Source organism: Phyllostomus hastatus, unplaced genomic scaffold, assembly GCF_019186645.2.
Source record: "Phyllostomus hastatus isolate PE091 unplaced genomic scaffold, TTU_PhHast_1.1 phas_contig_30, whole genome shotgun sequence".
In the NCBI taxonomy this organism is placed as follows: Eukaryota; Metazoa; Chordata; class Mammalia; order Chiroptera; family Phyllostomidae; genus Phyllostomus; species Phyllostomus hastatus.
Genome location: NW_025333841.1, coordinates 1,634,912 through 1,662,664, shown reverse-complemented (window position 1 = coordinate 1,662,664; position 27,753 = coordinate 1,634,912). Strand labels below are relative to the sequence as shown.

At 37.2% G+C, this 27,753-nt stretch overlaps 1 protein-coding gene across 4 annotated transcripts; it reads left to right on the top strand.

The window, feature by feature from the left end:
* The first annotated feature begins 577 nt into the window (after window positions 1–577).
* Window positions 578–24,817, top strand: RLIM (ring finger protein, LIM domain interacting). 4 transcript variants are annotated; one of them, XM_045839345.1, is made up of 5 exons: window positions 578–762; window positions 2,576–2,639; window positions 15,589–15,781; window positions 16,679–16,762; window positions 17,991–24,817. In XM_045839345.1, exons 3-5 carry the CDS (start codon window positions 15,613–15,615, stop codon window positions 19,589–19,591), a joined length of 1,854 nt encoding a protein of 617 aa, XP_045695301.1. In that variant the 5' UTR covers window positions 578–762; window positions 2,576–2,639; window positions 15,589–15,612; the 3' UTR covers window positions 19,592–24,817. The 4 variants fall into 4 exon arrangements, with proteins under 4 accessions (XP_045695301.1, XP_045695302.1, XP_045695303.1 ...); XM_045839347.1 differs by lacking the exon at window positions 578–762 and adding an exon at window positions 965–996; XM_045839348.1 differs by lacking the exon at window positions 578–762 and adding an exon at window positions 1,981–2,004.
* Window positions 24,818–27,753: the final 2,936 nt, after the last annotated feature.

Below are 27,753 nucleotides of genomic sequence, written 5' to 3'. Positions count from 1 at the left end.
AATTGTCCATGAGAACTGGCATTTTCGTGTTTTAATTTTCGCCTTATTCCCAACATTAGATCTACAACAGTGCCTGACATACAGTTGGAGCCCACTCTCTCTCTATATATATACATACACATATATACATACACTCACATATATGTGTGTGTATAGAGAGAGAGAATGGTAGGATGGTGCATGAACTAATGTGGACTAATTGTGCGAAGCGGCCTCAGGTTACACCAATACCACGTTTCCTGCCCTCTGGAAATAAAGGCTTCAAGTAGCCTGAAGGTGACGTGCTTCAGTTCTCAAAATGGGAAAGCAAAGGTTCCCACAATCCTCAGAACGCGAATTTCTCGCCAGAATTCAAAATGGCGGAAGAAGGTGGGGCCTGTCCCACGGTGGGCGTCACCGCAGCGTTCCTTTTCCCGACCGCGGCCCGCCTTGCCGCGCCGTCGGCTGCCCCCCTCCTCCTCCCGCCAAGCCTTTGCGTGAAGTCGCCTGGGATTGGCTAACCGGCTGGTGGGGAGGGGCTGCGAGGCGGGGATGGGGCATCATCACTTCCTGTTGTGGGCAGTAGTTTCCTGTCGCTGCTTGGTAACAATGGGGGAGATAATGGCTGCCTGAGCAACGTTTCCCGAGCAGGCGCTGGGGTAGAGGCGGGTCTCAACCAGCGACTCATCGGAGGCGGGCTCGAGAGCGGCGACGAGGGAGGCGCGGAGGAGCCTCAGCGGCGGCGGCCCTTCCGATCAGTCGGATCCCGACAACTAAAACCGAGTAAGTGAAGCCTTGTGGGGACCCCGTGAGAAATGGATGGAGAGCGGGAGGAAGACAGCGAAGAGCTGGCTACCGCTTTTTCTCAAAATGGCCTGAGTGGCCTGTCGCGGCGGAGTCTCAGCGCTGCTTCCGGACCCCAGGCGCCGGTTGGTCAGGGGGGCTCCGTGGCGTAGTCGCCGCTGCCATTTTAGTTGGGTGTATAGTCGACAGGCTCTCTGAAGGGGATGGTGCTGGGTAAGTACTTTCCCTTCTCGGCCGCGCTCGCCGCAGCCCGGGCCCTCCAGAGCCTAAAGAATTTGGGGGCGATTTTCGAGTGTTGGCCTCAGGCGTGAGAATCTCTAATCGTCCCAGGATTTTCTCTCCTTGGTTCTTTGGAGGTTCCCTCGCTTCTCCCCGCCCCTCTTACACGGTGGGCTTGGGTTTGGGAATAAGGGAAAAGCAGACTGTTCTAAGTCAGATGTTGGGAACTCTCGGGCCTTTAGATTTCCCAGGTTTTGCCAAACCCCATTTTGAGCACTTCTGCAGGGCACTATCAATTAGGCGCCCCCTGGGGCCATGATGACATCTTCCCTGAGGATCTGAGGCAAATGTGGTTTACTCCCTCGCTCGAAAAACCCTAGAATATCCTTTCCCAGATATCAGTGCAAATGTCCCCCTACCCCCCAAAAAGGAGGGAAAAGCCATTGCGTGTTGGTTGTTTTTCCCGTGGAAAGGGTGGGAATTGGGCCAAATGCTTTTCAAGTTATTTTCCCTTCAATCAGCCAACCCCTCCCCCCTCGAAAAATGCCTAAGGGTCTTGGCTTCTACGGGCGGTACCTGCCACGTACGCCCTAGCTTTAGTAACTAGTATTAACCGGTTGGGCTTCTGCTTCCTGAACACTCAGTCCCTTTTTCCCTTATGCTGATTAATTTCAAGATGGAGGAGACAGCCACGTTCCTTCCCTAGACAGTTTCACCATACTTATTCCACAGGTTAGTCCGGGAATCTGAGGCCTACCAGGCTTGTTAATTAGGTCAGTCTTTCGTTTGGGGGCAACTGGAAGCATTTATGTCAGGTTGTCATCCACTGTTTCCAAAGCCCCACGATAATTTTTTGTTGGAATAAGGAGCCTGCATTTCCTGAATGACAATTAACCGCAATATCTTTGGGTGATTGAAGGAAGAAATAAACGCACTACCACGAATAATTTCTTTGATTCTCCGTGATTAAAGACAAAAGGACTACTCATATCATTCTATCAGGTACATTATGTCCATCGAGGATTTCTTGAGAACAGGCAGGCACAATTACAGTTCCCCCACACCAAAAAAAAAGTCGGTTTTCTAAATTGTAAAAACAAAGTGTCCAGGAAGACCAATTTAAACACTTTTTAAAATACGATTTTTGGACCCACTTCTCTGAGTGAAGAATATTTCTTCCTGATGCTCTTTTATACTTTTTAGTCTCTCCCTTAGGCCAGGCCACTGCTAGGACTACTTTACAGAGGTAACTGTAATGTGCCAAATAAGTTCTTGAAAGTAACTACCTGAATCTGAAAATACTGATCTGATAAAGTAAAGCGAATTTTTAAGCAAGCTTACATTAAAAGCTAAATTGGAAATCTTGTATCTAACATAAGATTCCTGGTTCTTTCTGACCTTAATCTCCCCAAATATCTTAATACTAATAATGAATTAGACTGGGTAGTGGTGTGCATGTGTGCATGTGTTGTGTATGACTAAAGTATATAGGATGTGTATTTGTTAAGATGTGTCTATTTCAAAGAAAATATCTTATTAAAGAGGAAGAATAATGGATTCTTTTTTTTTCTAGAGCAGAGAGTGAAGAAAACTAAAATCCAGTTTATTGTATTACAATACTATGTCATAACAGTCAGGTAATTTATTTTTTTGTTGCGTCTCCTGATGATTTATGTATAGAATGCATGCTTTAAAATGTATTCTGTTTTGCAGGCCCTGTAATTGGATGGGCTTATTTTATATATGTTAGTTGCTGTTGGGCATGCTTCATGATGAGAATGTATTTTGCACTGGTGATTCAAAGGGTAGTGTTTCTGAGTAGCTGGAACTCACTAGTGCTTTATCTGTGAATTTTCCTCTTTTAAAATAATGCCTGAAGTTCACCAGTACTTAAGTAGAACAGAATGAACAAAGTAGAAATTTGTTGGCTTAAATCATTGTTGGAATGGGGTGGGTATAAGTAAATACTATTTATGTGTTCATTGAATAGCTAAGTAAAATGTCAGTAGACTTTCTTACAGGAATATAATCTTGCATTATTTTGTGTGTTCTATTTTTTCTCCTTCAAGATCCAAAAAGTCATAATTAATATATAATACTCTAATTGGTATTAACTCTTTTCATCATCATCATCATCATCATCATCATCATCATCATGATGAAAGTAGCCACATAATTTATTGCCCTAGCCAGGATGCTTTTAAGAGCAAAAAGGACATTATTAATAATTATGCCTGGACAACAAGCACAAACAGGATCATCCCAGCCAAACTGTGATGGGTAGTTAGCCTAAATTCATAACTAACTTGTGTTGAATGCCTATATGCTAGGTGGGTCCTGTGCTTCAGATGTATGATTTTATAATCATCACAGCAAACCTTCATGAGGATGTTAACTATTTCACAGAGGTGACTGAAGACTCTGGAAAGAGATTATTAAGAAATGTGTCCTTAATTAAATAGCTAATAAGTGGTAGAGCCCCCATTTTAACCCAGGTCTGTCTAATGCCTGCAGTCACTAAACTTTTATGCCTCTGAACTTAATTGCTCTCTATTAGATCAGAAATGCAAAGAAAATGAAAGGTGGTAATAAAAAAATCTATAGGTTTATATCGCATCAAGAACTTGTTAACACTTTTAAAGGGAAGCTGCTTTTATGAAGCAGGTGAGACATATTTAGCAATTATCCCCTCTTCTTTTTTTTGTCTGTCATGGTTCCTGTTTCAGCTATTACTGTATACTTTGATAAACAATTTAAAATCAGCAGTGGCTTTATGAACTCTAATTATAAAATGACATCTACAAATGTTAGGCTGTTTGGATATATTCTTTCAGGTTAGTGACCATGTAATGAAGCCTTAAGGGACAGTAGGTCAAATGGAATAATAATGTGTATATTACTTTTTCCATAGCCCTAGTGGATTGGGAAACAGAGCAAATCACTGACCAGGCTCCTGTTCTCTTAAATTACAAATTACAATGTGAAAAGTCCTGTTAAATCCAGACCAATGAGGTGCTAGAATTTTGGGGCACTGTCTTGGTCTGGGACATGTTTGTCTATTGTCAGTATAATTCCTTAACATTTCTGTATAACACAGAAGATTTCAGAGGGAGCCATTTTACATAATCCCTTGAGGTTTTGATAAGCAGTGTTTTTAAAAAAAAAAAAAAAAAAAGCTTTTGTACCTGTGTCTTATTTTTGCTCATCCTTGAATATGGAAGTTTCCCAGAAAGTCAAGCAGTCACTTTTCTTTTTATCAAAAGAAATATCTATTAGATAAAAGTCTTGGCAGTTCTAAACAATTTAGGGATATATTTATGAACTTGTGGTTTTGTCTCTGAAATATATATAGTTGATATTTAGTTGTATATTTTCTTGTGTTTTAGTTCTCCAACCCAAGATTTTAATTTCATTAAGTCATCATAGTATCTACATGTGTTGAAACAAATAGCTGTAGACAGTGTGTGCTGTGTGCATAGATTTGTGGGCCTCTTGCAATAATTTCATCACTACAGGTTGGGCTTCTGTTACGTTTGCATGGTGATGAATTTTCTGTAGGGGAAAGGGGATATTGTGTTCAATGTTTATAACTTTTTGTGGAATGAAAAGTAGTCTCTTTTTCCTCTTGCTCTCCTCTTGCCTGTAGGGAGAAAGGAGTTAATTCGATTATAATTTTCATTTTTTATTGACTAAAGTTACCGTTAGTGTCCATTACATCTAAGGTAACCATATAATTTATCCAAGTTGGATCTTTTGAGAGTGAAAGAAGACCCTATTAGGTATGACAGGACAACAGGTGGAGACTGCTGCTGTACAAACTGGGGATATAGAGTCAGCTTTGTCATTTCCATTTAGAAGCACTGGTACAGGAAGTACAGTTGTCAGCATGTTTGGTTCTGTAACACAAAATTGATTTCCTCAAATAATGTAACAGTTATTTGTGTAGATATTTTCTTTTTGGGGCAAGTGATTTTAATTTTAAAAATTGGCTTCACTCTTTTAAAAAGTTAGTTTTTGATCAAAAACTCATGTCCTTGAAAACTACTTGATTTACCAATTACCACCAAAATTGCTAGTAATCAGTGATTTTACATTAATAACTTTTTATAAATACATGAACCTCCTAGCTTTGTGTCTTTTTTACTTCTTGCGAATACAGTCAAACCTTGGTTCTCAAGTGTCTTGGTTCTGGGATAATTTAGTTCTTCAACCAAATCCATGAAAAAAATGCCTCAGTTGTCTAACAAAACTCTGGGTCTCGACTCTCTACCTGATAACCTTTTCATGCTAAAACCTGTATGGTGAGTCACGTATCTCTCAGGTAACAGACAAATCACTTCTCCAGTGGTTTTCCAGAACCAATTAAATTCGAGAACCAAAGTTCCACTGTAATGAGAAGTAAGTCAGAATTGAGTTTGTATGGGTAAGACCAAATTCTAATTTAGTGACTTAGCTCAGTGAAATTAGATTAAATCAAAGATTAAATTCTCTGTCTAAAGTACTTGAGTGAATTGAAATGTCATGTAATGGCTTCCTTTTAAAACTAGACCCTATGAATTGGCAGCATTTGGCTTGGTCTCTGTCCTTTGGTTTGACTTCCTCTTGATCCAACTATTTCACAGGGTTATGGTTGTCAAAATTATGAGCTGCAAGTCAGTAGACTCCTTGCAAAGAGATTGGACACATGAAAGGCATTTCTGAATCCTGTTGTAGTATTGTTCCTCTCCAGTGATAGAAATAGAATATAAGTGAGGTTAAGCTAGCATTGCTATGCAAATATATTTTATAATCTCATATTGCTATAGTATCAGCAGTGCTGGAGCCTTTGGCAGCAACCTCTGGTGGGCCAGTACTGGAAATAATCAACAAATTGTGTGGGTGGTAAGAGGTATCACACAATAAGTAAAGACAGTGAACCATCAACCCTGCACTGTTTTTAAAAGTGGAGTGCTTCATATTTCACAAAGGTAAGATAGTTACAAAAAGGGATATAGAAGTACATGTGAGTGAAATGGCATTGAGAAAGCATAGCCTTTAAGCTTATGTCCTAGTTATTCACGTTTCTTACTGTCTTATTCATAATCATGGATTCACAGAACTGGAAGATACTTCATAGATAGTTTAACCCAGTACTCTAATACTGATGGGGATCCTGAGGTGCAAGTGGTTAAATGAATTGGCCAAATTTATGTAACTAGTTAATGTTATATCCAAGACAAGAATCCAGTATCTCCTGTTTTGTTTTTTTCTTTTCTTTTCACAGAGTTGAATACCACCCTGCTACTCACAGAATAAAAAAAAGCTACCTGGTTGTGTTCAACCTTTTATTTGTCTGTTACAAACACCGTAACATTTTAAATAAACATTCTATATATGAATCCTTCCCAACACTTTTGGTGCCTACATATGTGATGGTACATTATGTCCTGACCTCAAATTCAGCAGTTCTTTGTGACTTGATTTTTTGAACTGTATTATTTCTTATTTTGGTGATGATGTTACTGAGCTAACTTTTTCTTTATTGATGAGGATAGTATACCATTAATTTACATCTACTCTATGAGATCCTTAGCCCTGTGAAGTTTGCGGGTGATCTGAGAAATAGAAACTCTTTTCTTAAATGTTGTTACATCTATTGGGTGTGTACACATTTGTGCAGGACTAGGGTTAAGCCATAACGTCCTAGCTAGTTGTGATCTCGAACTAGTGCACCCGACAGATGTAATGGTATTTCAGAAAAGAGTTTGTATCTTATACATCAGCCACCTACCTCCTCAGGGAAGCTCTTGCATACAGAATAATGCCTGTCCTTCTCTTTTCAGTGACACATTTTTATGTTGATACATATGTGCCTTTTTTTTTTTAAATAAGCATATTCTGCTTGAGAACACGATTGAGTTTAGAACTTGTATGAACACGTGGAAAAAAATGCTCAACATACTTTAGTAGTAGGTCGATATTAGATTACCTTGATTCCTCCCTCCCTTTTTGTTTTGAAAAGACATTTCTTCCACACTTAATAGATGTGGCTTATTTTTAAATTCATGCTCAAGCAAGCATTTGAATTTCAAAATTTAGTTTTGTAAAAGTCTGTTTTCTTATTAGGTATAGTTTGTCCCTTAAGTCTCCTTAATTGGGTGCTGTGATGCAGTATGTCCATTGAATACAATGTGTGTGCTTATACTTAGCACCAGGTCTCCTAACCAATTAGTATTGATCAAAATGTTTTAAGTAACTTGTCGCCCTAACATCATAAAGAATTACATTTTTTAAGCATTGGTGTATTGGATTAGGAGAATTAAATGGAATACTTGTTAGCAGTGGTCAGAAACACAGCCTGAATGATTTATGTTAATATATTATAATAATTGTAGGAGCAAAGGAGATTGGTAGCAGTGCTTTGACATTCTCAAGGTGAATAAATTCTGTTTTAAAGTCCCTAATTACAGTTAATAAATCTCAGGCTTGGTTTTCTTCCTGGCTTTTTCTCCTCAGAATTAAATTTACCTGACACAATCATACATTTAGTGCCAGTAGTTTTTGAAGTGACTGGGCAAAATTTCTAATTTGGCTATTTGTTTCCAGGAGTAGATTTGTGTGTGTTGGCACAAACTATGCTGACAGAGATAAGGTTAATAAAATACGCTATTTATCCAAGGGACAGCTGTATTTAAAACAAATACACTGAAAGTTGACTGGTGCAAACGTTAAGTCCTGCTAGGTTTATACTGCTTGTAAAGGTGTTTGTCATTTTGGAAATTTTTATACCATGAGTGAACCTGGTATAAAAAGCTCATATGGAGATTGAATATTTTAGAAATGCCTATTGGGGTAGAAGGAATGTATTTTGAAGTGTATATGTAGTCTTGGGATATATTGGGAGGCAATTGTCCATTTAGTGGAAAGTTGACTGAATATGGAATCAGGACACCTGGATTTAATTACTTGTTCTTTTACTTAGTAGCCACATGGCCTTTGGTAAATCACTTCCTCTCTCTGTGCTTCTGTTTCTTATCTGTAAAATAGAGGTAATGAGACCTACTTCATAGGAATGTTGTGAGGGTTAAATGAAATACAGGTATAGGTGAAGGGGCTGTGTAAATAGAGTGGTGGGTATTGCTTATTACTAGTGGGAAAAGCTAAGTGATTTAAGAACATTTATATATTTTTCCTCTTAAGTTGTTCTGTTGGTAAGTTTTTCATAGAAATAGTTAAGTTTAAACGTGGCCGATGCTGATTGTATATGCAAGTCAAATTTCATGCACACGAATATCATAACTGAGAGTGAGATAACAAATAGATTTAAATGCCTCTCTTTTATGATGATAGGAGCTCAGGGGTGTGTGAGGATTCTTTTTACCTCTTACTAGTTAACCTGGAAATGTACCACAGTGTTGTTGATCAAAGTAGACTCTAGAGACTGATTTTGTTAACATAATTCTTCACTAATATTTTCACACCAAAATGGACAGAGATGTATGTGATCATTTAGACTGTGGTCCCCGACATCTTTGGCATGGTGCTTTAACCTTTTAACATTTTAGTGTTCCTTTTCACTTAACAAACACCAGTGACATTACATCTACCAGGGACTGAACTTGTGGTTTAGAGCTATTACGTTTTTCCATTATATGCCACTTAAGTGGTAAAAGAGCTGCTTAAAATGAGACCAAGTTCACTGGGTATGTGTAAGACTATTTTTACAAGGCATCTGAGGGCATTGCTTATGTTCAGGATTTCCTTCTGTTTCAAAATGCACATGTGGCCACTGGACACTTGAAATGTCACTAGTGTAGCTGTGGAACTGAATTTTAAATTTCCTTTAATTTTAATCAAGTGAAATAAACTGAAGCAATATAAAACTTATTTTTCATTTAACACAACTCTTAATCTGGTAGAACTGCATTTCACTTTAACCATTGCTAATTTAGCATCCAGTTTGAGATGTGCTGTGAGGATAAAATGCACGTCAGATTTCAGAGACTTGGTGTCAAAAAAAAGGAATGTAAAATACTTCACTAATTTTTATGTTGATAGCATGCTGAAATGATGTTTTTTGTTATGTTGGATAAATGATATATATTAATAAAATTAATATTTCAAAACTATGAAAGACTAGATCAGGCACTGAAGGGGGAATGAAATGGGGAGAGCCTAAGGAGGGACTGAGGGAATAGCATCATCAGTAGAAGTGTGAAGGTATTGGGTTGGCCAAAAAGTTGGCATAGTTTGTTCTGTACAATGGCTCTTGATAGTGCTTAATTCTCTTTGACCTCAAAACAATTTTATTAGATTGTATTGTGACAGCTGGCATATCAGCATGCATTTAAAAAAAATCAAAATCGGTGAATTTTTGTGCAGCCATTTTAATATTGAAAATGGAATAAAATGCACATTTTTGGCATATTCATGCTTTATTATTTCAAGAAAGGTAAAAATGCAACTGAAATGCAAAAAAGAAATTTGTTCAAGGTATGGAGAAGGTGCTGTGACTGATAGAACATGTCAAAAGTGGTTTGCAAAGTTTCTTTTACTATCGACATTTTGACCAAATAATTCTTTGCTGTGTGGCTGTGTTATGCATCAGAAGATGTTTAGCAGCACCCCTGGCCTCTACCCACAAGAAGCTAAATAGCTGGAGATAGCCGACATACTCAAAATACCCAAATCAATAAAGTTACTGGTGAAAATGGAAAACATGTCTTTCATTTTACAGGAGAAAATGTAATGGACCTTTTGACTAACCCAATAGTAAAGCACAGGTTTGTTGGCAGGGGATGGGGCAACATAAGTGAATTGGTTTGTCAATAAAGTGTCCTAACAAAATTCTGTCATTGGAATATGTAGCTTACATTGGAATATGACCTGTAGGCCCAGAACTGAAAGCCAAGAGACTTATCTGTTCTTAGTGACTTTTTAGTTTAACGGGTTTTTTGAAAACAGTCTGTTCAAACTTCTACTTAATAAGGAATCCTCTCTTTAATATAAAGCCTCTGCTTGAATATTTCCAGAAATGGGTAGTTTGCTTGCTTCAAGATGGTGATTGCATCTCCACTTTGGGACAATTTCACTAGTTAGGCTATTAAAAGAAGGAATTAAATTGTATTAAAAGAAGTAAATTATATGCTTCCATATTTCTTCAACTATTGGCCCTAATTTAACCCTGTGGTTTTGCTCTTTCATATTATAACTCTAAATATTTGAAGATGGTAATCATATGCATTTTTAATCTTGTCTTCAAACTAGACATTAAACACTGGTCTGAGAAAGCAACATATGACTGTTAGGTTTCATAGGCAGCCTGGTCAAATAGGCTTTTTGTTTAGCTTTTGTTAACTAAAAACTTGAGATCTTATTCATGTAAACTTCCAGGACAGCTTTTTCCCCTCCTTTGAAGTACTCTTACTATAGGGGAATTTTAGCTGCATAACCCTTAGTAAAATGTTGAAGGTAACATTGCTCCGTAATCTTTGAGAGGGTGGTAGTCAATAATGTGAAACTGTAAGTCTTAAACTGTATTATCCTCAAGGTCCTTGCTACTCAAACTGATCCTAGGATCAGTCACATCACTTGGAGACTTAATTTAAAATGCAGACTCTCAAGCCCCACTCCCAGCCTACTGAATTAGAATCTACATTTTAAAGATAGCATAAGAAACCTTCTCAGTCTCTTTACAGAAACCAAACCAAGACTAGTCAGTGGCATTGTCTTGATGTCCCTGTTATAAAGAGGTTCTCAACTCTGACTGCACAACAAAATTACCTGTGAAATTTTTTAAATATTGCCGTGGGTGAGCCCCAGAGTAGGCTCCTCAGGTGATTCTATTGTGCAAACCAAGGTTAAGAACCATCCCTTTGTAAAGCATATGAGGTTAATTTGGCAATGATCCTCACTTCTGGTGAACATACTTTTTTTTTTACGGGTTTGCAGTATATCTGATAGTATACTGCAGAATTTTCTCTTAGGTTTACCATCCGATTTTTGCTGTGCTATATATAGTTTATAGGCTTCACTTTCTTTGGAGATTAGATCATTTTAAAATCTAGTATTTTAGTGTTCTATGTTCTGTCATTTCCCAAAGCTTATCATTAGGGGTTTTGCAGTTTGGACTTTTGGTTCTCTCTTTGAAAAGTTTGTTTTTTACAAATTTCCAGTTGCAGGGTGGTTTTTCTTACTGAATAAAATAGAAAGAAAATAGACATTAGGAGCTTCTACCTTACATCTTCTGTTACTATATTAATACCCTCCACCCCACATACTCAGTACAAGACCCTTTTCTTTCTTGTTTTAGATACTGTTTTTCAAAGCCTTTTTAAAAATCTGTCATATCTTTTCAGGCTTCTGTTCCTTATGGGCTGTAACTGCCATGAAGCTATTAAGACTTTGTGCCATTCCTGTAACAGTCATTGGTATATGAGTTTTCTGTTTACCTTTGGTTCATGTCCTTTAACTGTCAGAATGTATCAGACGTTTTCTGCCATATTTGAAATATTTATGTTTTTAAAGCCTTTCCACCCTACTGAGTTGTACTGTTTATAAATTAATTTCAGAAGTCATTGATCCTTCACAAGTGGACTTCATCCTAACTTTCATATTATTAGCATTCAAAATATTAACTGCTTGAGTACATTAGCCAGATGTTACTGTGGTTTTCTTTGATTTGAGGAATTGCAGCTGAAGTACTTTTTCTTTCGTGCTTTTCCATATTTTTAAAATTAGCTGCTTACTATTACCAATACCTAATTGTATTACTTAGCTACATGTGGGAAAATGTGGTTTCCCTTTGTTACTTTTTTTTTATTGCCTGGCCCATGTAACTTTTATGAGTGTTTTATTTAAGTCATCTTAAGTTTCAGTTTTCTTAACGTTTCAAGTTAGTATAAAAAAGAACATCTTGCAGAAATTTCTGTAGTTTAGGTTTACCAAAATTAAGGATTCTTGCCCTGGAAGATGTAGCTCAGTTGGTTGGGTGTTGTCCTGCAAACCAAGAGGTCATGGGTTTGATCCCCCATCAGGGCACATGCCCAGGTTGCAGTTCCAATTCCATCCTATTCAGGTCAGTCACATGTGAAAGGCACCCAGTCTAGTACTATTTCTCTCTTCTTTCTCTCTCCCTTCCCCTCTCTCTAAAGTCAGTAAGCTGTCCTTGGGTGAGGATAAAAAATAAGGATTCTTAGTTAGGAGACCAGGAAGCTCTTTCCAAAAATAGTAAGGTTACCTTCCTGACCCCTTCTTTGACGCCTCCATCTTTGTTTAAACAGTGATAGGATAGTTCTAAGAATAATGATCTAATCTTTCTCTTTAGTATTGACTTGTGAACATCCAGGTGCTTCACATGTTCTATGTGAGATTAAATCTTAGTGCCAGGATAGATCACCTCTTTTCCACAAGTCAGATTATCATATGTTCTTAGTATTAACTTTTTTATTTTGTTAATGTGAACTTAAGATCAATCTGAAGTTGGAGAAAAAAAATAGTGAAATTTTTTGTTTGGAGTCTTTAGATTGTTTACTACTAGTTCATTGAGAGTGTGTGGAAATCTACTAATACAACAACTTCTTAAGGTACATAAGTAGTGAATGATAATTAAGAATTTTTGGCTAGTTTTGTGTACTATCTAGAGAAGGGCTTGTCAAACTTTTTCTTTGAAAGGCCAGAAAGGAATTTTTTTTTTTTTTTTGCTTTGCTGATCAGAAAGCAAAACTGAGCATATTACATAGTTATTTATATAAAATGAGAGAAGCCAAATTTCCACCAAGTTTTGGTAAAACTGAAAATGTAAAAGAAATAAAGTGCAATTTTTTTCAAGTGTTTTATTATACAATGCAATTTTAGTGCTGAGTTTATAGTAGAAATAAATGTTAGTAGAGAAAGTTCAGAATGGATATTTCCCCCAAAATAAAGATTTTGGGAAACATGTATACAAAATTCTTTTAAAAACTTACTATTCTAATGAACAAAAGCAATGATTCATACCTTTTCCAGAGGCAACTTAGAAATAAATCAAGAAGACATCCTTGATTTTTAAGACCCGTATAAATTATGCAGAATTGCAAGAAGGAGAGGGGCAGATGTATGAGTTACACATCCACAGTCACATGTATCGGAAATTAGGGTGATGTTTTGTAATATATACCTACTAATGAGAAGAATGGCATTCTTTGGGTGGGGGGAATAACATTTTGCTTATTTAGGGCTAAAACATCCTTGTCATCAAAGTCATTTGCAGATGCTCATCTAGCACTACTCACTGAAAATGAGCTCTTCCATATTTCATTTTTGGAAATGTCCTCTCATACATACAGGTATTGCCGTCTAATCAATCCACAAGCATGTAATTTTCATTAAGCATATTCATCCCTTAGAAGGCATTTATAGAATTCTGTTAGGTTCTTCTCTTGATATATTTATCTTTTAGCATATCCTTACACTGCAGGATTATTATTTTCAGTTGAAGGTGAGGTGGAAGTTCCTCAGTTACACAGTTAAATGGATTTTGAAATAAGGAAGTTTTCTTTTTACTTGCACAGAGCTCCAAAAATCCTCCTGGAACTGTAGTTTGTGCTCAGAAAATACATCTGCTCCAAATTTGTATGAGAATGCAGCTCTCATTTCTTTGATAGCACAAGGAGTACATAAAGCAGCTTGACATTGTGATTCCAGTGTTAGTTATTGTTGAAATGACTTCACTGCAGGTTAAGTGTTATATATAAACACTGTTTTGCCTGTAATTTTAGGTTGAATTCATTAAGAAACATCATGAAGTCTGTAGCAAAAGCTAATTTCCCCAAGTCATTTATTTTTCTGTAATGGTAATTGAAGGTGGTTTTTCTCATTCAGAAAAAAATTCAGTCTTGGACCTGGTAATAAAAAAATCACAATAAAACTTTACCAATGCTAGGCCATTAAAATGACCAAGTAGTAGAGCAGTAGAGCAAGTCAGGATATTTAGTTATTTTGTTTGTTTGTTTTGTTTTGTTTTTCTGACCAAAATTCACAGAACTGATGATGGAGAAGTCCACATTAATGAAGTTCATCGTTGACACTACCGGTTCAGTAATATGATGGATTTAATATTTTTCTGCAGACTCCCTGTTGATGGACAATATAATCAATAACCACAGACTTTAAACACCTTACATTTTCACAAGCTTTATAAATTCCAACTAGGTCTTTTTCTGCTGTACACATTTTGCCACTGTTTTAGTTGTAATACATCTTAACAAATTCCCCTTCAGGTTGTGCTGAATTAGTGTTTTCCCAACTTCTTTGAAAACATTATTACCTGTAGTTACTCCATGCAGATTCGGAGAGGCTACTTCTGTGGCTCAAACTCCTTGAATAATCAGCACTTGACTCCGTGAATAAACAACAGTGACTATAGTGAATAGTATTAGTTACATTTGTAGACTCATTAGGAACCAAGGAAAACCATTCAAAATCATTTGCTGCCTTGTATCTCAATTGATTGTTGACATATCGCAATATCCTCAACTTTTTGAGCAACTGTAATCACCAAAACACTAATAATCTTAAACAAGTTTATTTTTTCTGGACACATTTCTTTAACTTCTGCAATCAGGCGCAATTTAACTCATCATCAGTAAATGATTTTCCTTGCTTAGCCAACAAATGAGTCACTGGAAACTTGCTTTGAAGCCTCATTTTTTATTTAGTGAAGAAATATTTTGTGATTAGGTATTTCATTTTAATTTTTCTAATTTTTCAGACCATACCTTTTTTCTTTTTTTCACATTTTTATTGTCATTCAAGTACAGTTGTCCCCACCCCACCCCAGCCATCCCTACCTCCTGCCCCCCCATATACCTTTCTTTTGAATTAGGAATATTGTGATGAGTAGTTAGTCTGATAATACCAATGTATATTTTATTACTTTATCATAGTTACAGTGCTGCTGTTGCGTAATATACACAGTTACCATCTAATCTGGCAACAAAGTAATCCACACTCCTCTGTACCTTTAAGGGTGACATTCAAAGTCTACCTTCTCTTGATTTGACATGATGAATGTGCACCTGTAATTTTTTTAAGTGCCACAGTATAGTGATGTACATGGCACTTGAAATGCTGTCAAAGTATAATTGCATCACTGCAGTTTACAGTGCACAGATCACCATTGCAAAGCAGGGAGAGTGCCATGTAGTCTGTCACAACTACTCGATTCTGTCAGCATGAAAGCCATAGACAATATACGAATGAATGTGTATGAGTATTCGAATAAAACGAATACTGAAATTTGAATTTCATATAATCTTCACACATGACAAAAAAAATTCCTTAAAAAACAAAACATTTAAAAGTGTAAAAACCATTCTTGGGTCTCAAGAAGAAAAAATAGGCACCAGTACTTAATCTGGCCCATGGGCTGTGGTAACCCAGCCCCCGACCTGGTCTTTTCCTAGTATAACAGGGCTTTGGGGGAGTTTTTGTGTTATGAAATTTCATATGAGGTCTTAAAACCCACGTCTTGAACTGCATTCTGGATTTTCACATAATTGAAACTGTTCCGTATGTAGAATATATCCCGACTTGTGTTTTCAAGATTGATCTCCTTTCTCCTTTTAGATAATTTTCCACTTGTTCATCAAGATGGAAAGCTCAGATTCGAATGATAAAGGAAGTGGCGATCAGTCTGCAGCACAGCGCAGAAGTCAGATGGACCGATTGGATCGGGAAGAAGCTTTCTATCAATTTGTAAATAACCTAAGTGAAGAAGATTATAGGCTTATGAGGGATAACAATTTGCTAGGCACTCCAGGTATGCAATATGTAGCTTAAGAATTTATGTATGTAATTTGCTGGTCTTTAAAAATCAGCCTGTTTTGAAAATCAGTTTCTTTAGCCATTATCAAGTTTGATTTTAATGCAAGAATATAGAATGACATTTACTGCTGTATTTGTTAACCTGATTCCGTTGACTCACATTTAGAATTATCCTATATCACATTTCTAGTTATGAATTTTATTTTGAATTATAGTGAGCTGATTTGAAAGGAGAGGAGCTGAACAGTTTTTTGTTAGCTTATTTAAATTACTAGAGATGAGTAAGTGTGGAAGAGCTAATGGGATCTTTAGTTCCTAGGACAGACTTACTCTGTTCTGTCATCTCTGATTCCCTGAATATGTCCCAGTCATAATCCTCCAGAGCTAGCTAGCCTTGGGTAAAATTATCAATTATTCAGAACTTTGTGTTTGGTTATTCTTTTTTGTCCAGTTAGTTCCCATTTGATCCTAGTTAAAATCCACTATCTCCCATCATCTTCATTTCTATTTAATTTTACTAATCTTTGAGTGATTGTGGAATTTTAAAAGGTCAGGTGTTAGGTAATGAAAGGAAGTGCATTTTGAATTAACAGTACCAAATTTGGATCAGAATGTCTGAGGCAGCCTGCTGAGCCTGCCATTTATTAACATGTCAGTCTCTCATTCAGTCTTGGTTTCCTTGTTTTAAAACCCAGATAGTAACATCTACCTCCCAGAGTTGCCGTTTTAAAGAATGAGGTATTATATGCAAACGCGTTTAGTAAACTAGAAAACTTGTACAAATGTAAGTTGTAATGTCATGCTCCCAAAGAAATGATTTTTACCTGGGTTCCCTACTCCTTGGTTTTGGTTTTTATTTGTAATTTGCCAAATATTTTAAAACCATTTTCAGGTGAAAGTACTGAGGAGGAGTTGCTGAGAAGACTACAACAAATTAAAGAGGGTCCACCGCCACAAAACTCAGATGACAATAGAGGTATATTTTGCTTTGCAAGGTGTGGGTAGAGGATGGAATGGATAAAGAACTTCAAAACAGTAAATGTCAGCCACAGATTGTCCAGAAATGGCATAAATTAATTTGGTGCTAAGTAACTGCTCAATAAAAAGGGAAATGGCATTTTCTTGATACTCGGTAAGAATATGAATATGTTTTTTTTTTCTGCTTCACTTTTTGATTGTATGTGTTAATTGGGACATAGTGAGAAATGGCCTATTTAAATGTGATATTTTTTTCTTCGTGATTTTCCACATCCATTGAAATTTCCTTCTACCTACTGGATTATTCCTTCCTAATAAACATATGAGTTCCTCGCCAGCATAAAGAAATGCTACCTCCTCTAATCTGCATTTCTTGCCCCTTACGGGACATTGGCAATGCCTGGAGGCATTTTTGCCTCGACTGGTTGTCACGACTGGGAGTTTGTTATTGGCATCTAGTAGGTGGAACCAGGGATACAGCTACACATCCTAACATCCTAATGTTTCTCTCCCAGTGTGAGGTAGAGGATTTCACTATGTAACCTAAGAGGCTCTAACAGTCTGGCCTTCAGTGTGCCATTATATGTACTGTGCTAGGTTCAGACTATTCATTTGGTCTGATCTCCAGTTTCATGTTATTTTAAAATCCTGGTAACATGATAAAGTATTCTAATACTTTTAAACTTGTAAACCTTGTTTATATTATAATTATGCAGTGGCTACAGCAGTCTTGTATTTTAAAACATCCTATATTATCAAAGGCACTTAAACCAAGAGCCTCGAAGAAATGTTACAAACTAATGAAAAGTGGACAGAAATGTAATTTACACTAAAATACTAGTCCTATACCTTAACTGGTGTTTAACTTGTTTGATTACACGGGGGTTTTGACAGTGGGCTGGAAAACACTGTCTTCTGACAGTCCACGATGGTATGTTAGGCCCTTTTTATATGATGAAGCACTGAAACTAGACTTCTTCCAGATTCCCTTTTAAGAAAATTCTCTAATTTTTTTTGAGATGAGCTTGCTCTCAAAATGAAATGAAAAGTTTTCTGCTTTTACTAGCAACTCTATGCAGTATCATTTCTAAAAATCTGTAAATGTGAAATTTGTTCAAATCTTTGTTCTTGTTTTTCTAATACAGATTTTCAGAGCACTGTTCTATGATTGTCCTAATTTTAGCAGTTCTTTTTTCTCCCCTCTCATCTCCCCTTTTTTTAAACAGGTGGAGGAGAATCTTCAGATGACGTGTCCAATGGTGACTCTATAATAGACTGGCTTAACTCTGTCCGACAAACTGGAAATACAACAAGAAGTGGGCAAAGAGGAAACCAATCTTGGAGAGCAGTGAGCCGGACTAATCCAAACAGTGGTGATTTCAGATTCAGTTTAGAAATCAATGTTAACCGTAATAATGGGAGTCAAAATCCAGAGAACGAAAATGAGCCATCTGCAAGACGTTCTAGTGGAGAAAGCACGGATAACAACAGCCAAAGGCAAGTGGAAAATCCACGATCTGAGTCAACATCTGCAAGGCCATCCAGATCAGAACGAAATGCAACTGAAGTGACACCGGCAGAAGCCCCACCTACTAGAGGTCAGAGAAGAGCAAGAAGCAGGAGCCCAGACCATCGGAGAACCCGAGCAAGAGCTGAAAGAAGTAGGTCACCGCTGCATCCCATGAGTGAAATTCCACGAAGATCTCATAGTATCTCATCTCAGACTTTTGAGCATCCTTTGGTAAATGAGACTGAGGGAAGTTCCAGAACCCGGCACCATGTGACACTGCGACAGCAAATAAGTGGACCTGACTTGCTAAGTCGAGGTCTTTTTGCAGCTTCCGGCATAAGAAATGCCTCGCAAGGAGCAGGTTCTTCAGACACAACTGGCAATGGTGAATCTACAGGGTCAGGACAGAGACCTCCAACCATAGTCCTTGATCTCCAAGTAAGAAGAGTTCGTCCTGGAGAATATCGGCAGAGAGATAGCATAGCTAGCAGAACTCGGTCAAGGTCTCAGACGCCAAACAACACCGTCACTTACGAAAGTGAACGAGGAGGTTTTAGGCGTACATTTTCACGTTCTGAGCGGGCAGGCGTGAGAACCTATGTCAGTACCATCAGAATTCCAATTCGTAGAATCTTAAATACTGGTTTAAGTGAGACTACATCTGTTGCAATTCAGACCATGTTAAGACAAATTATGACAGGCTTTGGTGAATTAAGCTACTTTATGTACAGTGATAGTGATTCAGAGCCTAGTGGCTCAGTCTCAAGTCAGAGCGTGGAAAGGGCAGAGTCACGGAATGGGAGAGGGAGTTCTGGTGGTAGTAGCAGCTCTGGTTCCAGTTCGAGCTCCAGTTTAAGTTCCAGTTCCAGTCCTAGTTCCAGTTCCAATGGAGAAAGTTCAGAGACTAACTCAGAGGTGTTCGAAGGTAGCAATGAAGGAAGCTCATCATCAGGCTCCTCAGGTGCCAGGCGAGAGGGTCGACACAGGGCCCCAGTGGCGTTCGATGAAAGTGGCTCTTTGCCCTTCCTTAGTCTGGCTCAGTTTTTCCTCTTAAATGAGGATGATGATGACCAACCTAGAGGACTCACCAAAGAACAGATAGACAACTTGGCAATGAGAAGTTTTGGTGAAAATGATGCATTGAAAACCTGCAGTGTTTGCATTACAGAATATACAGAAGGCAACAAACTTCGTAAACTACCTTGTTCCCATGAGTATCATGTCCACTGCATTGATCGTTGGTTATCTGAAAATTCTACTTGCCCTATTTGTCGCAGGGCCGTCTTGGCTACTGGTAACAGAGAAAGCGTTGTGTAATTAAGATCTGAGCTCTCAGCTACATACCTGGTATAGTGATGGGCAAACAGGAATCACTTGCTTCGTGTCCACTTTTTGAGTGGGGCTTACATGAAAAGTTGCAACCTGACTGAGTCATTGCTTTGTGAATGAACCACCATCTTTTCTCCAATTTCTGTCCCAGGATAAAAGGAAATATTGAAAAAAGCAACGTTTTAGGACATAAAATCTGATCTCAATGTCAGTAACTTATATTACTGATGATTTATTGTATATGTTTATCAGTTTCTCTTTTGTTATCTTAAAAGATCTGCCTTAGCAATGGCTCTTATCTGCATCAAGTTTCCCACGCCATAGGAGAGAGGGGCTAAGGAAATTATCAGTTTAGACTAAGTTACAGTATGTGTTTCATAAGTGATTGCTTAAAGCTATACCATTCCCAGTTATTAGTTGGCACAAATTCAGCTCCATGCTGAGTATCATTTGTTCACCTCTCAGACAAGGTGATATTGGACATGTCAGTGTAAATAACACTAAGGTTAGATCTTCTAAGTGTATAACTGTCTCCTAAGCCCATCACTGTGGCACACTTTAGAGTGAGTTTATAGTTTAATTGAGATATTTATCTTGTGGAAATATTAAAAAAGCCTATGCTTGTGTAAGTGAAAAAAATCACATTCATTTGTTTAAAAATGTAAAGCTATTTTGTAGAGGCTCAGTACTTTTCCAATGCACTGTTGTAATAATGCATAAAAAATTGTAAAGTACCATGCATAGAAATGAAAGAAAAAAATGCTTTTTGTGAGCCAACATAGTAAAAAAAACACACCAAACAAAGTACAAAGCTGCTTTTGTAAGTGTGTACGTGTCAAGAGCAAGACATATCTATAATATTTAATGTATGTGAACAGCTACTGTGACATGCAAAGGAAAGGTCAGGGTGCAGAATTGAGCTGCACTGAAGACCAATGGAGAGTGTGTACTTTAACTTGGATTTAGGCAGGAAATGAAAGACTGGAGGAGAAAAGAAAACTACTCTGGAAGATTTTTAAAATTTTTCATGAAGACAGCAATACTGGTTTCTTATGGTGAGATCTTTGACACAGTATTCTACTTGAGCAGATGAAGTAGATCAACAACTTTGGCAGAGCTCTGGTTTAAGAAAAACCACTACCACCTAGCACAAGTTACATTGTTGTTTTTACAAGTCTGCTCCTCAAAGAAGAAGGTGGAGGAAGGAGACCATAAACCACTTTTGACATAGGAATTGGTACAGATGTGTGTACTAATAGGAAAGTCTCGAATTTGCATTGTTTTCGAGATTTGTCATTAAAGGTACCAGTGCACACTTGTTAATACTTCATTACTATATCTCTAACATAGACTTAACACTTCACATTTAAAGACCAGTTGAATAATTAAGAGATTTTTATCCTTTGTAGAAAGTGAGTTGTGTTGGGTTATTTGAAATTCAAAATTATAATTGTGCTGCCCATGTCTGAAGATGAGACCGCTATGGTTTGTGGGCCATGCACTTTATGTTGTTTCCTTAGTAGTAAAACAGGTTATTGAAGAACCTCACTGAATTTCTCTTTTGAGGCTGGCTGGGATTAGGATTAGTCTGATGGTGGAGGACTGTTGTTTGTTTTTCTGGGAAAAGCTTATGGGTCCAAAGAGGAATTGAACACATCCTTGGCCTTTAACAAAGTGAGCTGATGAGCCAGGCATAATCAGCTACTTAACAAAATAAACAAGTCTGCTTTAGGAACTATCTGGTTACCTTAACTGCTATCAAATTAGCTGTAAAGCTCACACTTTGTCATGTTTTCCTCTCACTTTCAATCCTACCTAAGTATCAAGGAAATTAACTTGTAAATATGGTAGTTGTTTGCTAAGGATATGTACTGCTCTTGCAAGGAAATAATGTTGAAACAAAGCTTCACTTATTTTTTTTAATATAAGCAGAATCACTGTTTATGGCGCTTATATAATACATTTTATCTTTTTAAAAAATTGTCCATGTAATAGTCAGGATTCCTTTATATTTGTGAGCCTCCTTGTCTTTTTCTAAGGGTGTAATCTATGGTTTTCAGATCTGCAGGGTAGTCCTGATTGGCTAAAAACAACCCCATTTTCTTCTTGGTACAAAGTGTCTCATTACTCTGGGGGTGTTCATTTTATATATAGTTTAAAAACAACTGCAGCTCATTCTAAGCATAAAATTATTGACAACAGGTACCTCCCTAACCTCCCAAGATGTATTACTCATTTGTGAAGTATTAAAGTATGAAGTAACTCATGCAGAATCTGGTTATGAATGTAGATATTGAACCTATTCATAAACACTGGAAATAGGATTTTAAGTTTTTAGCCCTCGGTAGAATGCACATATTGGGCATGTGCATGTGGACACCTTTTTCAGTAGCACTCATTAATTTCCATTGGATTGTGTAGAATGGATACAAATATTTTAGTAGAATTTGCTACTTTTTTTTTTGCAAGATCCATGACTAATATATGCTTACTAGTGGACATTGAAGACAAGGTCATTTATAGGTGTCTGATGAACAATGAAGAAGAAAGATCTTTTCCCACCAGCATCCAAACACCTGTTCCCTTGAGAGGGAGCATTTTCTTGCAAAAGACTTTACATTTTGTTTTATATCTTTGCACTTTTTCTTTATTAAAGAAACGTTCTGTCCTGGAACTTCATGCAGTAATAGGAACAAGATAAAACAATGTTGGGAGTTTACATTGTTAAAAGCATAGGGAAAAGTACTAAAAAAAATGAATATCCTTGAATATTTCAGATGTTTTTAAAAATTCACTTACTAGTCTGAAACGTTTGAGGTGTTTTGTTTACCTCCAAGCAGCTGGCAAGGTTGTGATTTATTAGTACTAAATCAAAATTGAATAAGTTAGGTTTAAAAGTTTTCAGACTTTGTAGCAACACTAGAAGATGAGCCATGTTGTTAATTTGGAATATTTGCTCTGAAGAGAACACATCAGTTATACCTCAGTGGTGTTAATGGTTAATGGAGGTGGGGATTGAGAAAAGTGTTCACATTAGTATCGGCGTGTAGGGAATAATTGTACAATTAACAACAAAAAATATTTACCACCACGTTACATATAGGAAATCTCTGAAAACACCATCACAGGAAACTGGTTATCTTTAAGTGTTACCTCAAGTAATTTTTCCCCTGGGAAAATATGTCCTTTCTGTGCCAAGATTCTCTCCTAGTGTCAGTGTCTCAAATTATATTTATGGAGCGTTATCAAGAACGCTTAATATTTAACCACCTGCTTCCCAAATGCCCGTGATATGAAATGGGTCGAGCATCAGCCATGACTTGCAGTCAGTTCCCAAAATACCCACGTGATAGGGAGGTGAATGTTGCAAAACGCCTCATAAAAGGCCATTTTTACAGCTTGCTAGAATACAGTGGCACCTTGTAGTTACTGATACTTCTAAAGATGGAAGATATTTTTCATTTCCCCCCTTTCTTTGTTCTTTTGTGAAGGAAAGGTATTTGTAAATTGCCTTATTTGAATTTTTAAGTTTTATCTTACTGGCTTTCCTGTCAAATTTATTACCAACATTAAGTACTTAGAAGCCATGTTTGCAGGGCACTTTTATTGTCTTATAAGACTATGCTGATTGCTACTTTCTAAAGTATTCTGTATCTTAGTAATGCAAGAGATTGATAAGGCACATGTTAAAGTGCCAGGCATTTTCTTCCTTAGTATGAATTTTCAGGATGTTTAATATTCACTAAGTGTTGTAATTCATTGAGTTAATTTAGTAAATAATATGCTTTTGAAAAAATATTTGAAAATGTAAATCACCATAACATGCTTTATTTGGAAAGTTAAAGTGTAAGGTCTGGAGAACTAGTATTTAACTTATTTTTAAATCAGATTTTTAATAAGCAACTAAGAAACTGCTATGAAAACAACTTTAAAATTTTTAGCATTCTGAAATTGAGTTCTCAAGTGGAACATTTCTAAAATAGCTAATATTCCCAACAAGTGGCGATCTCACTTGGTAAAAATAAATCCATTTTGTATCTAAAACAGCATAGAATAGAATTATTATTGGAGTGTTGGAACTCTTAAGAGAACAACAGTTTATCAGTTTTATGATTGTCATTTCCATATAAGTGTTTTAACCCAAATCTGAAGGAAATAGGCACACCCTCTAACATTCAAATAAAATTATAGTGAGGTATTTGTTTTTGATTAGTATTTCTTGGCTATAAAGGCCCACGATCTGCTTTCTAGTTAGTCACTTGGATTGAGTGATAGATATCTTAAAGACATGCAGTGAAAGTGAACCCCATAATACCACTGTGCCTAATTATTTCAGGGTTCCTCTATCAGTTCCTCATCTTGCAGATTTATTCCAATACCAAGGTATGGTTGAACCAGCTGCCCAGCCTTAACTCCATTTAGTGCCCCTCTGCTAACATTCTTTTAACTGATTGATTTGTATGTGTTTTTAACTCTTCGGTGTTTGGATTTTACCTCTTGATAGGTCCATTTGTCCCCGGTGCTGCTTTTAAAGATGTAGGGCCACGTGATCAGGTATCAAGTTGAGTAGGTACGCAATTGGCCTAGATATGTCTCTGTGCCTGTTTTATCTTCTCCCAGGAAGAGCTGCTTTGGTATAGATGTTTACTTGGGTTTATATAAAGAACTGGGCAGCAATCTTGGAAAGCTTTCTGAAGTCTAAGAACCCGAAGGGATTTGCCAGGAGGAATAGTAACAAAGGCTGCCTTTATGTCTTTGAACACGAAGCACATATATGTATGTTGTATAAGGACTAAAATGATTGTTATACCAGGGCTTCCTGACCTCTGAGAGAGACTTGCAAAAAAAGCAGAAAGGAGCACAAAGTGATATGAATTTGGTTAGCTTGTTTTATCCAGTTTCTCATTTCCTTGACGTTTAAACCTGAACGTAACACCCTTCTCCAGTATCTAGCCAGCAGACTCCTGGTTGGGAAGCCCTGTATTAAATTTTCAGAATGTACCCAGTTTCCCTTTTTTTTTTTTTTTGTACAGTGCTTTACACCTGCTAAAAATTAACTTGTTTAATGCAAAACAGGACCTTGAAAGGTCATCATATTAAAGCTGGTTTGATTATAATAGTTATCTTTTAGGAAGAAGCTTTTTCCCTATGTAAGATGTCATACTGCAGATTTCAAATATAGACTATCAATAAAATGCATGAAGTGATTGATCATTTGTGCTTGATCATCTCTCCTTGGGGCTTTTTCTTAAAAGGGGGAATTTGATAAAGGTGCAGTTTCAAACTGATATCAGATGGACTTGATTGTTAGATTCAAGTGGAATTAAGTACAGCCTTGATTTTGATTCCCCTCACAGCTATGGGTGTGGGCAGTTAACTGGTTTATAGGATGTAACTCCCATTATGATAGCTTAATCTTGGAGTGGTAAAATAAAAGATTAAAGTATATTCCAATATAAGAATCCTGGAAAGATTTATGTAAATGACATTTTAACTAGATGCATCTTTGCTCTTGCTTGTAGTTTCTCCATTGCCCTGAACTCCCTTGTTTGACCTTAAATACAAGAACTTGTCTGGGCATGCACGTATGCTTATGCAGCTTTTGTCTTCCGTTCCTACTTTCCAGCTTCTTGCACATGTTGCCTGAGCCACTAAGATGGCCTTGTTTCTAAGTAGCTTGTCACATTCTGATACCTGGGTAACCCTTCCCCTTGGTACTGGTATTCATTTAGCTGATGGTAACTTATTATTTCATTTCCTCTGCTTCCCACAAAGCCCTGTCATTGGCATAGGAACCCAGTTCCTTGCAATAATTTTGGTGTGGTCAACTCTTTAACATTGCTACCTCCCGGGGATTTTACTTTTAGTGCCATTCATGATTCTTTGAAACTGAAGTGTGCCACTGAAAAAATTTACATCCTAGACCACAGAGTAAGTCAATGCACAGCCATCTTGTTGAGGGATATTCAGTGATAAAGGACCATTACCTAGAACAGAATCTGAAAAATCAGCAGATTATAAACTATACTCTTAATGGTCATTTGAAAATTGGAAATAAAAGGGTACGGTTTCTCTGCAGCCCTTGAATTCAGGCAACATTAAAATCTAAAGCCTTGCAAATGGGTTACTAACAGCTAAATTTTTCTGATTGCTATCAGGTAGTGTATTAAGCACTTTGCAAATTACTTAATCCTCTTTTTCTATGGTGTATTTTACCACCCTGTTTTATAAGGGATGCAGCTGAGTGAGATACAGGCATTCTGTAATTGCCCAACATCACCCACTAAGTGGCAGTATTTGTAGGCAGATCTCTGATTCCAGAGCTTAGTTTCGTTGTGTTCTTAATCCTGCTACTGTATGACCCCTACTTTGTTTAATATTTACCCTGAGCCCCAGACTAGATTACTTACGAGGTATGATTTCTTAGGCTAAACATTGGTTTTGGCTAGTTTGCCAAGGAAAATTTAAAGGGCAAATCTGAGGAGAATTTAGGTAATAAATTTCAGTAAATCACTTTGGGCATTACCAAATACACTTTAGCACTATACTGTATTTTGCCATGTATAACATTTTGCCCAGATTTCTGAGGAAAAAATCTGCACATTATACATGGGTAGTACTAATTCCATATCTACATAAATGTTTTTAATTCCTTTATGCTTGTGCATTAAAAGTAACTCTAGAAAGCGATAACTATCCGTATGCAAAATAATACCCTGGAATATGATCATTGGTTTTGTTTCTAAATGTAAATAAAAATTGAATTGGAATGAAAGTTTTTTTCCTGAAAGTTTGGGCCAAAAACATGGGTATGTATCATACACGGGAGTGTGATACACAGCAAAATACGGTATTTCCGAAAGTTTAGAAGGAAGCTGGAGTAGGTTTGGGGACTCTAAATATCAATGGTCTTCTCAACCCTGCATTTTATGTGCTCAGTCTCAGTTATTACTGGATTTGAAAATAGGAAGTGACTAGAAAAAAATTCAGCTTTTTTTTTTAGTATGCCAGCCAGCTTTTTGGCATCCAAGTATATGCCCTTTAAAGTTGCCTTAGGCAGACATAGGCATTCCCAAAATGCCATTGCTCAGAAAATATTTGGAACTTGTTTAAAACTGCTTTTAGAAACAATTTTATGAGCATCTGAGAGAGGCAGCCCTCTTCAGTATGTTTGCGTTATTTGCCATCCTTAAGGTGATTTGGCTGTTTCCAAGAATTACCTTTTTCTCAGTGAATGGAGATTTGCCACCCTTAAGCATATTGAGAACACACTATTTAAAGGCAATCACACATAAGGCATGTCAAAGTCATAGTTACAGTAGTATTTAGAGTAAATGGCTATGGAGAGTATTTTGAAAAGATTCACACCTCACTCAACATTTGAAGCACAGGGAGAAAGGTAAAGGCATCAGTGGGGAAATACGTAAAGGCTGGTAAAACTACACAAACTCTAAAAATTCACATACTACAGTTATCCATACCCATTCAAATATTTGAAAGGAACTGAGCAGTAATGTGGGAAACAAGGGCTCATCTGTTTTAAGAGTTTCCTCGGCTAAGAAGATAAATGTGTATTGGGTTCCCACTACGTTCTAGGCATTGTGCTGATGCCGGGTGTCTCTGCCCCCTGTGTTTGACATGTTGGGGACCTGGAGCCCCCAAAATATTGCTGGGTTTCTCAGTGGATAGTGTTGGTAACTATGATATACCTACTTGTTAAAAAGATTCACACTTGGTCCCGTCTGCACCAAATGTTCTAGAATAGCACTGTCCAGTAGGAATATAATTCATGTCACATTTTAAAATTTCTAGCTCTGGCTGTTGTAACACAGTGGACTGAGTGCTGGCCTGCGAACCAAAGGGTCGCTGGTCCAATTCCCAGTCAGGGCACATGCCTGGATTTGGGGACAGATTCCCAGCAGGGGGCATGCGAGAGGCAGCCACACATTGATGTTTCCCTCTTCCCTTCTCTAAAAATAAATATTTAAAATTTCTAGTAGCTACATTATAAAAGGTAAAAAAAGGTGAAATTAACTTTAAGGTTAAAATATTTTAACGTGATGGATATTAGAATTATTGAGATTTACAACATTTTCATACTGAGTCTTCAAAATCTGGCATTTTACACTTTAAAGTACATCTCATTTTGG

Bases quoted from the DNA above. Each gene is read 5' to 3' on its own strand.
- RLIM (XM_045839346.1), top strand. From the start codon at position 15,613: ATGGAAAGCTCAGATTCGAATGATAAAGGAAGTGGCGATCAGTCTGCA. The intron at 15,782-16,678 runs GTATGCAATATG...AACCATTTTCAG, and splicing joins CAATTTGCTAGGCACTCCAG to GTGAAAGTACTGAGGAGGAG. The intron at 16,763-17,990 runs GTATATTTTGCT...TTTTTTAAACAG, and splicing joins AAACTCAGATGACAATAGAG to GTGGAGGAGAATCTTCAGAT.